This window comes from Calonectris borealis, chromosome 1 (assembly GCF_964195595.1).
Source record: "Calonectris borealis chromosome 1, bCalBor7.hap1.2, whole genome shotgun sequence".
NCBI classification, from domain to species: domain Eukaryota; kingdom Metazoa; phylum Chordata; class Aves; order Procellariiformes; family Procellariidae; genus Calonectris; species Calonectris borealis.
The window spans coordinates 94920800-94935945 of record NC_134312.1 but is presented as its reverse complement, the minus strand read 5'-3'; the positions used below and the strand labels follow the sequence as shown (position 1 = coordinate 94935945).

The window sequence follows — 15146 nt, the reverse complement described above, 5'->3', positions numbered from 1 at the left end:
AGAGCCACCAGGCTGAGGCGGTCACAAGAGGAACCGCGGCAGGCAGCCACTCTTCTGGCCATCGTGTTCGAGTACTGGCACTTTTTGTTTCTGAAAAAGCAGATTTTTCAAAAGGAGAGTTTGCTAAGCGCCCTCCACATTTACAGCTCGCTCAGGTTACTGAATCCCACGAGGCTCACTTCATCAACTAATTTTGCCTTATCACAACAGACTTTTGTAATAATCCCCAAGTTCTCTTGGATACATTACCATCATCTTCGCTGCCCAGCACTGCAGAAGCTTTATACCCCAACCATGCTAACAGGAAAAAAATTCTGTTTTTTAAAAAAATCCCAACAATTTAGAGACAAGAGTGATGTGGCGCAGTGAAGGTAAGATTATGGCTGGGTGTGATGACACGCTGCATTTGGCCAATGTATCCCTGCTGCAATTAGCAGGCAAGCTCCTCAGCAAAGCCGTGGATCTTCCTTCTGGCTTATGCCAACAGAAAATCTGATTTTAATGGAACCACAGTAATGAAACTCAAGTCTTAGATTTGCAGAGCAGAGTAAATATCAATTAATTCAGAGTTTACAGTGAGACCACTGCAAAGCTGAGACACGGAGCTACAAAAATTCCTTACTCATACCTAGCTTACAAGAATGTCTTGAGACAGACTTCATTAAGGTTTGCCAGAATCTCCAAGGCCCTTCAGAGAAAGGCATTGAAGAAGGGCAAACAATTAGTAAAAAAAGTGGTGATCTTTGGCTACGCATCTGCAGTTTCCCATTTTACCTTTCTACACATAGAAATGTCTGTGAGCCAACTATTCTTGCTTTCTAAAGTAGACTCATCTGGATAATCTGACACCTGGTTACAAGTGTCACTTCACAATACTTGGCAAAGATCTAAAATAATTTTCAAAAATTACCAACTGAAGTCTTGTAAGAAGAGATATCAAAGCTCAGCCAGTTTATCATGCTTTTCTTCCTGCTTAGGTTATCCCTTTAGTTTAGAGATACAGCACCTTAATATTTGTACAGTATTAAATATAATTTGTCAAGAAAAGCAGTGAAGAAACTTGCATTGTTTCTGTCTATGAGAAGCAAAGTACTTTCTGAAGATCTTCAGAATAAACAACCTCACTGGTTTTGGAAAGGCATTGATAAGACTGGTGGTCTAAAATTCAACATTAAGAGCATGTGCAGCTAAGGAAGGTGCTCCTTGAAAAAGAGAAGGTAAAAGGTGGGTCCTAAAGATGAAGTGAATGTGTATGTTGCATTGGAGGTGAAATAGCTTTAGAAAAAGCCTTTAATTTTTTCTCTGAGTCCTGGCATCCCTTTGAGCTACAAACTATTTTATTGCCTATCTTTTTAAGCAATCAGCTTACTGCAATTAATAATTTTATGGTACTAATTTTTCTGGTTCACATTGAAAAAAATATAGGGGAAACTCAAAAGTAGAGGGACCAGATCCTACAGCTCTCGTTCATCTAACAGAGTCCAGCTCTGCATTCCCTTACCAGCATCTGAAAAGATTCGAATAATAGAAGGAACACACTTCTGCAGCACCAAACCCGACACACTGGTACTATTTGAACAGAATTTGTTGTCCTGCACTAGCCTGTTTCTGAAAATAATGAGAAAATAATATTTTTAGAACGTGTTCTAAAGGGAAGGGCTGTTTTCCTGAATGATCACCTTACCACTGACAGATATGTAAAACAGCCCATGGCCACCGGCATGCATCCCGTGCTCAGTCCTCTGGAAAGCAGAGCATACACGCAGTGGTGCAGCAAGCGCTCCCTCCTGCCCAGCTGCCCATGCAAGTCTTTCGAAAGATGTATTAGAGCCAGAGCGATGCTTCAAAAGTCCGCTCTGTAGGAGCAGTGTGCTTATATACAACATCATTTTCTGATGTCTTTTGCCACGTATCAGTTATTTCCCTTTTGTTGAGGTTGGAGCACATCCCAAGCAACACTGCACACTGGGGAGCGCACTCTGTTTTTCACTGGATCAAGACTTCAGCTTTAGTGGAGAAAATAAATACAATTAAAAATTGTTTTTTTTAAGTCACTCAACACTGTGGCTAGCTGGGCATGGAGCTACCATGAAGGCAACATCTGCCCTCCCACAGCTCACCATGCAGCACTGTGCAGGCTGCCCGGCGCTTGCGGGGGTGACACAGGGAAAAGGACGCAAATCTGTCTCGTCCTGCCCGCAGGTCAACACTACCAGCTCCTGACCCAGGTGCTGGGTCCAGTTACGTGTCTGCTACGAACCCTGCTGAAATTCAACCAAATTCCACCAAAGGAAAGGAAATAACTTTGGGAAAGAAACTGGCTTTGCGACTGGGCGCTGCCCCACTGGACACCCCTCGGCCTTTCTGGAAAAGAAGTTTCTCCATGCGCTGAGGGAAAGCAGAGTCATTTCACTGCCTTTCAAAATCAAATGATAGCAAAGAGGCAGGACTATCTAGGCATGAAAATGAATAACTGCAGTGGCTTTTGATCATCATGCACCTCTTTGGTCCTCCTACCAAGCTTGGTAGTGTCTCTGTGGGAGTGAACACACTGCACGCTCTTCAAGGAGACGCTGAATGGGTTTGCAATGAGTAGTTCTTTCCATTTAACATAAAGGCACAAGCAGAGACACAAAGGTGTGATACAAGACAGCTGCAAGACTCTGTTTTTTTATCTTGTTCTACTGTTTTCCAGGTCTGCACAGTTATTTATGCACAGTTACTTGCAGGGCAACAAACACGCTTATTTGGATGCCCTAATTATGAAAACTTAGCAGTCCGTTCAGCAGCAGCTGGAAAACATTTTGCTTAGCTTTTAATGAGGCAAACACACAGACTTCATCATGCCACCTGATCCAGTCCAAGTCTGTCTAATATTAGTCTGGTTTTCTTCGAAGCATGTGACAAGCAAGGTACTAGTGCAACCACCACAAATCGATACCAAGCTTACCCTCTGCAAGTGAAGATGTAACTGTGTAGATGTAGACAGTACTTGGGGGATGATATTTGCATAGCGAGTTGTTGTAAAGAATGAATAAGATGGCAAACAAATCTGGAAATGAGGTATCAATTAGCCAAATGGTAGAGCAGGTAAACTAGTCAAGCCATATTCATACTAAATTTCATCCTCTGACTCCTGATCTCGTTCAGATGTTTTCAGTAATCCCATTTCCATGGACTGGGACTGTTTAACCTTTGAACGAACTGCCCTGGAAACAACAACAGAAAAGAAGAGTTGTCAATAGTAACTCATAGGCTCATCTGGCCATTTTTACATGGTAAAAAACTGTTTAAAAACTCTTGCATCTCATCGGGGAATTAGGATGATTGATTTATAAAGACTTGAAGTGAGCCACCGTGGAAGACATTGTGAAGAGGAGATGGTGATTTCAAGCAGACTCTGGGCGGAATTTAACCCCAGGCCTTAATAGTAGCTACCTATATTTTAGCATGAGTGACTTCTATACAATGCGAGCACGTACCGTGACATTAGTATGTGCTGCCTTTAACAATACCACCTGCATGTACTGCTTGTAAGAGCTTGTTCCTATGGACACATCTAAGAGCGTACATCTTAAGCAAACCTCAGCGTAACATCTAGAAACTTCAATGTTGTGCAGGTACAGCATTGTGTGTTCACTTGGAAGAGTACTATAAAGCTGTGAAGAAGAGTGATTCTGGCTAAGCTCCCCACGGACAGGAACTCGGCGCGGCGTGCTGCGATCAACCTGGCGGGGCTTGTCTGACGCTGCAGCAGCCGCCCTTCCCAGCATCAGAAGGGGTGTAAGATTGCTGTCGCCTTCTCTATAGCTGCCATCCTTTACACAACAAACCAGTTACGCAGCCTTGAGTGTCAGTGCCTTTTGGACTGAGATCCAAAAAGACATGGCACCTCCTCGGTGCAAAGCAAGACTGCAAGAACTACATATGGCCAAAGCATGATTAAATAAGGCTGTTAGGATGGTAGGGGTAAAGCGAGGGGTGAGAAGCGTGTTTAGGACCATGCAGGCAAAGGCTTGGTAAGGTCCTGCAGGCAGAAGGTGATCACACATGGCAGAATCAGGCTCATTTTTACAACCACGTTAACTCTGCAGTTGGAATTTGGTCAAAATTGGCACTGGGTGGCAAGGAAAAGGGCTAACGTTAGAAATTAGGGGGTGAAACTGGCTAGTGAAAAAGAAATCAGGTCTAATCACATGAAATTGCTAGCAATGAAACCTGTCCAATAATATGCAAAGTTAAGTCATGAAAACTGCTGACTAAGCCACTTGGAATTAGTGGAGATGAGCACTGGGAGAGAAGATGTTGTAGGAAAAAAGGTCTCTCCTCCTTGTAAACTTTTATGCACTTACAAATATGGAAGACTATCAAAAAGAGCTCATTTTGTGTGAGAAGCATTATGCTGTCTGAGCTGTACTTTATGAATGTTTTTCCCCTTTCTGTTGAAGCAATGAGTCATGTTGTCTTCATTGATTACCAATATCTATTTTTATACTACCTTGCAGGACAATTAATTACTCTGTGGAAACCTTTTGATTTGTCAGTGAAACTTTTCTAAAATAAAGCTCCTGCTAGACTAATTAGAAAGGTCTCCAACGTTTTAGTGTTTCAAGTAACTTACCAGCTGACGATTGTGTAATTCACTGCAAGTATAAGAAAAGCAAAGGCGTAATGCCAGCAATAGCACATGGTCAGGAACATCATATTAGTATGATCTGTCTGATTCCACTCTGGGCTTCCATTTGGAGGATAAAGCACAAACCCAATCTGTAATAAAATAAAAGATATTTAGCAAACGTAATTTGACGTATGTCCTATGCCGTATCATGTATTATACTACCCATCACAAGGCAGACATTTCATTTTCTTATAGTGCTGATTATTTCTGTGATTATTATAAAAACAATTTTGAAGTCACACTCAGATGCAATGGATCATTTTACACAGTTTTGTGCAGAAATGCCTTTGAAGATGCAGAGCCAGTCGTAGAGACCCCCTGGTCTTGCCCAGCGAATTAAGGAGCCGGCCCAACAAGTCCTGCAGCGATCACGATTACGTACTGTAAGGAAAGGGGCTGGTGCTCAGCCATGTATGGTCTGAACTGCAAGCACATCACCAACCAGCAAACCTGCCCGGCCATTTGCACTGACTCGCTTCTTCCCAACAGCGTCTGGGAATGTGTTACGTGGTTCAGAAGATGAGTAATAACTTAATAAATAAAGGCAAGCCATAAGTCCATTTCTTCTGGGTCATCCGGGGAAAAGGTCAGGTTTTGAAATTACATAAAAATGGAGCTTTCTCACCCAAGGCTATAAGTTTGTGTGAAATATATAGCTGATTTGTTTATTCAGAGCTGGGAAAGATCAAATTCAGATTAATGCATAAGCTGGGAAACTAGTAATCCCATGGCTACACAGGGGTCTGCCTTGACAAGTATCAGTCCTCTACTGCCAAATACTCTTCAAAGTCACTGCTCAGCAGTTTAGCTGAGAATTTAGGAGTTGGGAAGAGGAGGAGAGGAAGGAGGAGGGGAGGAGTGCATTTTGCATTTCCATGCAGAGAATTCAATGAATGAGGGTGTGGATGGTCAGGAAGAAAGTCCTTTTACCTTTTACAAATTTGTCATGCGGCAGCCAGTATGTGGTTTTCAGTCACACATACGGTTGAAGTCTGATGCGGATGTGAAAAAAGCCACACTTAAATCTCTTGTATTTTTAGTTCTTCAATTTTTTACTTTGAAACAAAAACCACATTGTCTCCAGAGCTAAAGAAATAACTTGGTCTAAAATTAAACTAGGCAGACAACAAAGAATAAATGGTTGCATCTAATTCCTCTTAGTAAAGCTTCTTAAATCACCGAAGAAAAGTTTTACAAACAAGAAAATAAACCACCGAGTGCTGTAGCACCAGGTTCTTGAGTTCACTTATAGAAAAATACTGCCATTTCGGAGGTCTGTCTTCTTGCCAGAGCAAGTATTTAAATATTTGATTTGGTGCTGAGTGTCCAGTTCTCCTAAGGAACAGCAAACGTTTTTATTAATCGTGTCTGGCCAGCATATAAAAAAGGGAAGCCAGTCTAGACATGCCGGAAAGAAAAATCACTGGAGTGACCTCAGTTCTCCACTATAAGATGAAACACGCATCGGCACTAGTGCTCCTATTTCTTTGTTACAAGATCGCAGCAATTCATTAAATTCTCTGTCTTGTTTGACAGCAGAGAAAGGGTTGCTATCAAATATCTATCAATTGGATAGAATCGTAAGTAAGTGAAGGCATGGCAGCTACATTTTGAAGAGTCCTTTTGGGACCCACATCCCTGAAATACAAAAGTTCGGGCTGTTACTTCTTCTGCTCAATTTCCCGAACACTGGAAAAGCAGGGGGCTTTACATCACTCAATCTCTTAATGCGAATCGGGAGCTCAAATACTTTTTAAACCTCGGTTGCCGCCGTTGAAATGCTTTTTAGAAAGTAGAAGAAGGCAGCCAACATGAAAGATAATTTGCGCCTTCGTTCCTCTTCACGCAATGTCAATGGGTGCTTTGCCTCAGTTCTCCAGTGCTCCGCTGGGCATTTACTCACTGCTCCGGCAGCTGAGAGTGGGACTATCTTCGTAAAGAGCAGCATATATTGCCGGGCTGTAAAATCACTGCCATTTGGCGGCGGATTTTGAACAGGATGTTACAGAGATCAGAGGGGATGTTCAGTCACAAGGGGGAGCTCAACAAAACCACCTTAGCTTTTTTATTGATTCCAATAAAAGACACTAGAAGTAAAACGGCTTCTTCGTCTGTAAAACAGATATGATAAATTCTTCTATCTCTTTAAAGGGACATTAAGAGTGCATTGTTTTCTATCAGTCCTTTGAGGTCCATGTTTAAAAGGCATATTATATCACCTGTGAAACATCTGCAAAGGGGTAAATTACTAATTTTGGTGAAGGAAGAAATTTCTAAGGCAGAAAAGTGACCTACCTGCCAGAACCAGCTGCCTTGTAATATGCAGAGGCTTGTACGGAGCATCTCTAGCACAATACTGCCACGGAAGAAAACTTCCAGAAATATACAAACAGCAGCTCCAAAGATAGCAAACAGCAATAACTGGTGCACATGAACATCCAGCATGGCTCTCCCATGAAGATGGTAGCAAAAGAGAAAACCTGCAATAAATTAAGTGATCAGTTTAAGATATTTTCTTCCCTTGTAATGACCCTGCATCTGCTTTTAGAAAACAGTGAACCTTTAGCATTTCTCTTTATGCCAATATCACCTTCTCAGGTGAACTGAGAGCAATTTTTTAAGACTGATGCCTACGTACTGTGTACTCCCACTCTAGAGCTCGGACCAGGAAATTGCATGGGAAGCTGCAGCTCTGTCACCTTTCCTTTAAAACACATCAACAAAAAGTCTCATTCGTCTGTCTCTGCAGTGTAACAAGAGGGATGCTATGAGATATACTGTGCATACAGAAGACATAAATTGAATGTGTCTCCAGTGCAATTCCAACATGCGATTGCTGTGCAGGTAAATGCACTCACACTGGCTTTAGCTAACAAGTTGCGTACCATGTCAGTGCATACATTGAAGCACGTGCCTGAGCTACTGAGCACTTACCCAAAACAGGCTTGTGCTGCTATTTTCATAACATTGCTGTTGCTATCTGAGCCAGTTAGGAAAGCACAGGTACACCTCTACAATGCATGATCATGCTCTGGGCTGCAGTGCAGACAAACCCTCGGCAGTTTAAGGAGGGCCAAGACTGATCTTTTTTAAGCATTTCAGGGAGTTAAATGTCCAGCTCCCGTAGGCTCATTCTCTGAGGCTGATTTGAGATTCCCAGGCCAACAACTGATACCCCTCTGCAAGTTTCACACGCGCCTCTGCAGGGAGCGGGAGACTGACCTTCAATAAACACTGCTAAGGAAAGCATCATCCTGTCCATGGCCACTGGCAATGCGTTGGTCCCGTGAGCCACGATGTCAACCAACCCTGAGATGCCATAGAAGAGGTACATGGTGGCATGTTGCCAGTTCATCAAGTGATCCCAGTGCTTTTCCTCATAATTATACAACTTCAGATGAGGTCCATCGGGAACAAACTGCTCGGCCACCATTCCTGTGCATGAAACGAGAAGTATAACTATTTGTCCTGGTGCTTAAAGTATAGACTGATGATAAGTCTTTATACAAACAATAGAGGCAACAATATATCCCCATGCAGCATAACGCCAGTCGATTTGGAGTTTAGTCTGGCTGCCTGAGGATTGCTCTGGGTGATTGCTATGTTTTGCTCCCTTCTGCCCAGTTCAGCCATTCCCAATAAAGTTTTTAACATGTTGTCCAAATTCGAGTGAAAATGCAGAAGCTTCAAAGATATTAGTTTTATACAAATTTTCAAGAAAATAGGCAGTGCGTGGAGGACAGATGAAATAAGTTGCTTTGCTGAGGGAAAGACCACAGAGTGAGCTCAAGCATATATTAAGCATCACATAATCTGAAAAGGAGAAAGCCAGAGGAAACCAGGCTTCAGCTTCACTCCTGGTGGGACTATTTGCATCTTGCAGTTTCCAGCAGTGAAAATGGAGACAGCTATTCTATGCTGCTTTTTTTAAAAAACAATTGCTATTGTAGTAGTCCACTGCCTGAATTTTTCAGCTGCCTTTCCCAGTGGTTCAAACATGAGTATAACACATGCTAAAGTCCCCAAAAGAAAGATTTACCATTTCAGTCCCCTGCAATATGCAGGATGGCAGAGTTCAGACTCTTAATTCAAAGGGGATTTTTTCCTAAAAAGCCATAAAAGGAAATCCCTCCACCGTGCAGAGTTATTAAAGGTCCCATGAGAATGTATACCGAGTTAGTATTTGAATTGCTGCTCCATCGCCTCCCTTACCTTGGCCCCTCGGTGTCTTGCTAACTAGCTGCAGTATTCCAGCAAGGGGAAAGCTGCTTTTAGATACTTTATATGATCAGTGAAGTTTGGGAAGAGTTTAAGAGATGTTATGCTTTTAAAACTTTAACGTTAATTATATTGTTTATAGAGCGTGGGCCAGCATCCTGCTGTATAAGTAGATATGCTGCAGAGCAAATGCAGTGTTTTTCCACCTTTATTTCAAGTTTTCCTAACACAGAAACAGCAGGTTTTACTCCTTCTGCTGCTTTTACTGTTTGTCCTTGCCAGGCTTTCTTGTCTATGTTTTTGACTGGAATTGAAATTACCATACGTTAAAATAATAGTTTTTTTGTTTCAGGGTGAAAATAAAAACGCTAGATGAGTGGTTTAGCTGCCCAACAAACTCCAGACACTGACTGGGAGATTTGTGGGAAAGATGTCCTCACTCACACCTCAAAATGAATGCTATTATTTAGGTTTTGATAATTTTTTAAGACATAGCAAAGTGTATACTGTACACACAACATCACTTCAGTGCTGATGTATCTTAACTGATACAACTCCCAGAGGGGAAGGAAAAGCAAGAAAAAGATTTTGGCACAGCCTGCACCTTGCTTAGAAACCAGGCTACTCTGAGCATCTAAAGAAGAGTAGATAGATAGAATCTAAAAATCTAAAAATCCTGAAAATTAAGATCCTTTTCAACTTGAGAGCCACATGTGCTGAGCTCCCCAGGTCCCCTGTTATTTAGCTTACTTACTCTAGAAAGGTAAATTGCTAACACACAGCCTGCTGGAATGTAAACAAGAACTAGGCACTTCCAGTCGGCTGCACAGCTCTCTAAACCATCCCCGTGGGTTTGTACCCAGGCCAGTCCACACAGAAGGAGAAACAGCCCTCCACCCCCACCCGTCGCAACAGTCCTGCAGCAATAAGCTCCGGAGTTCAGTCTTTCTTTGTGACTATTTTCACTTTTGAATGACATTAATGAAGAAGCATCTGCATTTACAGATTTTATCAATAACTCAGTGGAGTCTACCGACATCTGAGGTGGCTGGATTCAACATGGAAAAGCAATGCCCCCGGAGTCTGGTGCTCCCGGTCTGCATCAGAGAGCCCCTTGCCCAAATATCTTATCTCCCTCCCTGAAGTAGTGAAGAGCATATGAACACTCAGCTGGACCAGCCGTGAATTAGTCAGGAGACCTTACAGAAGCTCCAGAAGAGCGCTATGGATGGAAACCACGTCACAGTCGTAACTATGTGATTAATAGCAGTAGCCCCACTAGTTCTTAGATTCACGGTGTTTAAAGGACAAAATACCAAAACACAATGAGATTTGTTTTATCAGAGAACGAAATCTAAAAAAAAAAAGGTGTTGAAAGGCACAGCCTTTTTGTTGTCTGCCCCGAGTCCCCCTTACTTACCAATCAGGGCAAAGACAGCTTTGATGATCCCCTCAACAAACTCCAGGCGCTGAAATCCTGCCCTGGAACCAAGGTAGCAAGCGTTCTTGTTTCTTCGACAGGCGTACTTCAGTGGATACTTCACTGACCACCACAAGCCAAAAAGAAGGAAAAAGCTTCCAGGGAGGGCATGCCCTTTGAAATTGCCCATGGTTTTCTGCTAGGAGATACCTGAAGGTGAAACAAATGCAGATCGATTATGGGAATAGTAGGGGAATTCTGTGGTTATAATTTTAAAGTATCTCCTTTCATAGATCAAAAGGGTGTCACTGAATTGAGTACTGATGCTTTATTTAAAAATAAATTTAGGTACTTATCTTCACTGGCTATTCAAAACACCCAACCAGTCTCCCCAGTTTCATAGCTTTGCAGAACAAGAGTAAGAGACCCAACTGCAAAGCAGCTGACCTGAAATGCAAAGCTGGCAGTTGGCAAGTTAAGAGAAAAAAAGCCATCGTACACTATGTCATGCTGTTGGAGTTGAACTAACAAAAAAGAGAACATGAATATTCACAGTTTGGTTCTTTCACCTTTAGAGGGGGTTTTATGTTTCTTTACTCCACAAACAGAAATCAAGACAATACCTGACTGAAGGAAAAATCAATCATATACAGATCCGATGGGTAACTATTCATTAATAATTTGTATTTTGTATTTCAATCCGGACGTCTCGTTACGATTTACAAACCTTAAGTCATTCTCAGTATTTGATAGGTGAATTATGCACCCACAACTAGATACGTATTATCAAGTACATCGAGTGCACTGAGGGGTAAGGTTATTAGTTGGTCAGTGTTATACAGTCATTTAAAAGCAGTGCCATTAATAAAACCGAGTAATTCCGGTCATCATCCCAACTCTTAGGAGAGTTAATTTAGCTTCTTCATTAAAATGACAGTTCTAACATTAAAGTGCAATTTTTCTTTAAGTTATTATAAACTGAGCTGTTGTGCATTGTGACCCAAAGGCATACTAAATCTTTGCACAGGCAACAATCAAGAATAACCACTTTAGAAGCACTGGCAATCTGTACTTTCTGTTATTATTGTTGGTGACTTAAAAATCCGATCACCAAACTACACTGGAGCCATCTGGTTATGAATAGAACATGGAGGCTCTGCTATATTTTTCTTTTCAGTAAGTATTTCCTATGGTCAGCTCTGCATAAGAAGTTTTAAACTGTGGCTTGTGGGCCATGGAGTACTTGCAGATGGTTCACGTAATGCTGTCTAGTCACGTAGCGTGAGCCCTCTCCTATTTCTGGAGGCTAAACTCCACTGAAAACATTAATTTTATTTTTTTTTGGGAAGAGAAAAACTTTTCCACATGCACAGGTCCTGAAGCTGCCATAAGACTATTACCCAACTGCATGAGGAGAGGTGACCTATATAGCCACAAAGGAGAAGAAAATAAAAACGACTGTTCATGCATAGCACGAGGCAGGCTGTGATTTAAACAGGGATGCTGAAGAGGGTCCTGCCCTGCTGCCCGTCCCCTCCTCTTCCAGAGATGATTTCTCCCACCGTAAGGGCTGCAGAAGGGTGAGCTTTGAAAGCTTTCCCTGGATAAAACTCCCCTTAGCTAATTTCTAGGGAAGTATTGCTGAAGTACAAGAAAAGGGAAATGTGATACTGGTTGCCCAAGCAAGCCCGTTTCTGGATGTGTCCTTGCAGGTATTGCCAGTGCTGGCATCTGCATATCGAAGCCTGGAGGGAAAGCGTGCCGAGGGGGCTGCACCGAGCCCGGGGAAGGCTCCCGGGGAAGCAGCGCCTGCCAGCCGTGGGGCAGCCAAAGGGGGAATGAGGGACAAGTTTACGTATTCTTATGAAAGGTAAAGGATTCCGTTTGGGATTTCTGCTGTGTGGGGAAGGGCTCCTGCATGCCACTTGTCTTCCGTCAAGAAGAAAAGCAAGGGTGCCATGCCCAGAGCTGTTGTGGGGAGCTTTGCCTCAGATCAGAGCAGCCAAAGCCGAGAGGAGGAGCGAGCGGCGGCAGACCCGGCAGGTGGCTTTCAGCACGGGCACCCCAGCCACCAGGATGGTGATGACCACCTCCATCTCCGCTCACAAAACGCTGAATTAAGCTCTAAACCTCCCTGGGGCTGAGCACGTGTTAGTGGGGCCAAATTAGCCTGCTTGTGAGCTGAGCGTGGGCTGGGCAGGGCAGGAGGAGGAGGTGGCAGCCGAGGGTCCAAGGGTCGGGAGAGCCTTTCTCTGCCTCCTCTGCCTCCCCCACCACCCGTAAAGTCCTGCCGGGATGATGCCTGTGTGTTTTATTTGCAGGTGGGGAAAGCACTGCTCACTCTCAAGCAGCCTACAGCGCAGTCGGGTTCTCAGTGGTGCGGTTGGGGGGCTCAGCCCCACAGGTTAGACCCAGCCCCCACGGTCCACAGAAGAGGTACCTCATTTCGGGACATCTTTAGTTCAAAGAGTCTGACCAGCTTGTGCATCACTGCTAGTACTCGCTGCGCCATTGTTTGCCTCAAAAAAGGACAGTACTAACAGGAGCTGAAGTTTTAGACAGTCGCTTAAACTTTGCTTTAAACTTTGAAATACTGCTTTTGCTTTGAAAGCCTTAATTTCTGGCTCTTCTAAAACTTGGTGGCCTGAAAGGCATTGCTCTCTTTTCAGACACATTGGGTTTCTTCCTTCTTTGAAAGAAAGGAAGAGGGGAGGAGTGGGGAGTGGCCTTTCCTCGCCATATGTCTGATCTCACTGAACACCATTCATTAAAAAGACTTTATTCATTAGGTATTTTATTATTCACCACAAGTGCATAGCACTCCAAATGGAAAGATTTACCCTGTACCCCACATCAAAGCGAGATACTGGATTAAAAAGGTAAATTAAACCTCTGAAAAGCCTCCCTGTAGGAGAGTACAGCTGCAGTAAGAGTCAAATGAGGAACAGTGTGTTAATGTCATTTGTAGTGCACAGTATACAAAACTTCAAAAGTAATTCTCAATCTATAAATTCCCACCTGGGTTATCTAGAACTCCAACCACTGCAGGATTTTTCTGCCCTACATCTGGGTAATCCATCAAGATACTCTATTTAAAACTAGTTTTTGCCTTTCAAAACAAGGGAAAAGAAGAAAAAGAAGAGACTGATACAGCTGCTTTGGCATCCCCCTGAGCAGCGCAGGACAAAGCTGCTCCTGCTAGCTCTTCTGCACAGCTTGGGAGCCAGCCAGTTTTGGTATCTCCGGTGCTATTTATTGGATAAAGATGGCATCAGCGTGTTATGACAATACTTAATAAATTTGAGGGTTTATTTTTTACAGAGCCTTATCCCATATGCTAGCAAACAAATCACTGGAGGACTGATGTTGCAAAATGTGTAAATCCCAGACCCTCTTTTATCCTCGGTGATTTCAGGGCCAGGGGTGCTGGTAGAGCTACAGCCAGGTCCTCGGCAGCAAACCTTCCTTGCTGCCCCCCACCTTCCCTAGAGCACGTCATCTGCCAGAGATGCAAGGAGAGAAAATCCTGAGGCTGCCCCACAGCTGGGTGCCATGAGGTCTGTGTTTGGCCATGCGGGGTCTGCCCACGCTCCCTCCACTGCCCCCCAAAGCCACCCAGCCACACCAGGAGCTGCATGCGTACCTGCAGCTGGTGACCTGCCCACACAACCTCAACCCCGTCCAAATCCTGCTCCTAACCCCACCAGGCAAAGCCAGCGGTGCTGGTGCCTCCAAGAGGCCTGCAGACAGCCGGCGTCAGCCGGCCACAGCCCTTGCCATGGATGACAGGGTTTGACTTTCCAGCGAGCGTACGCAGACTCCCTGACCATTGCTGATCGAATCGCCCGTTACCTGCTGTGTGCACCCCCAGGATCCCTGCAGGCTCGCTCAGCTTTTCATGTCTCCACCCTGAAGCATCACCACCCAGGACCCTTCCACCACCACTAGTAGCCATGGGGCTGCAGCAGCCAGGGCAGCAGCAAATTTTGGACTCTGGCAAAGCAAATTTTGGACTCTACCTGGAGGATGCCCTCTCCCCACCGACCAGCAAGGCTTCCACCCTGAGGAGCGTGCCCAGGAACCAGACAAGGCGCATGTTCCAGCCCAGATTCGGGCTTTCCACAGTAAGTACTCCTTGAAACCTCGCTCTTGGGAGGGTGTGGGGCGCATCAGGAGGGGAGGCTGCTGTCAGGGTTCAAGGGCACCCATGGGCCTTAATTGCCCCAACCAGCCTCACCCAGGACCCCCACCCTGGCACCGCTGCCTAGGGGCCCGTGGTCACAGGAGAACTGGAGAAAAAGTTAATTAGGTGTAATTATGGCAATAAACTCAATTGTCAAGTTGGTTTATAAATTTTAAGTACAAGGTAACATTTCTGCAGCTGATTAGAATAATTTCCTATGATTTCTGATTCTGTAATTTCACCTGTGAATGTGAGATGCCTTTTTTTTCACGTGAGAACTCCAAGCATGGTTTTTCTTGCAATAATCACAGAAAGCTCAGCGTGATTCAGGCTTTTCCAGCAATTAGAAAGCTGCATAGTATTGCAAAAGTGTTTTGCACTCAAACTTTGCTGACCAAATACAGGTTGTGGATGGTTGCCCACAAATTCCCTATGTAGCAGTAATGCTCTGTGTACCTGGGATGTTCATCCCTCGGTTCAGAAGGGAATATGGGGATCTGCTGGCAAAGGAGAGGATGAGCAAAGGCAGTTTCCAAGTGAGCATTCAAGGAAACGTGCATTTTTGTGGGTATTAGCCTTTTTAGTCTGAAAATTATCTCACTTACACCAGCAGAAGCATGAAAGGCAGGCAAGAAACAGACTTACAT

At 43.9% G+C, this 15146-nt stretch overlaps 1 protein-coding gene across 1 annotated transcript; it reads right to left on the bottom strand.

Annotated features, from left to right (window-relative positions):
• Positions 1–3115: 3115 nt before the first annotated feature.
• Positions 3116–10506, bottom strand: TMEM45A (transmembrane protein 45A). The gene is made up of 5 exons (XM_075171653.1): positions 10317–10506; positions 7901–8113; positions 6974–7158; positions 4622–4767; positions 3116–3209 (listed from the first exon to the last, which is right to left on the bottom strand). The coding sequence occupies exons 1-5, from the start codon at positions 10504–10506 to the stop codon at positions 3116–3118; spliced, it is 828 nt and encodes a 275-aa protein (XP_075027754.1).
• Between the last annotated feature and the right edge of the window lie 4640 nt (positions 10507–15146).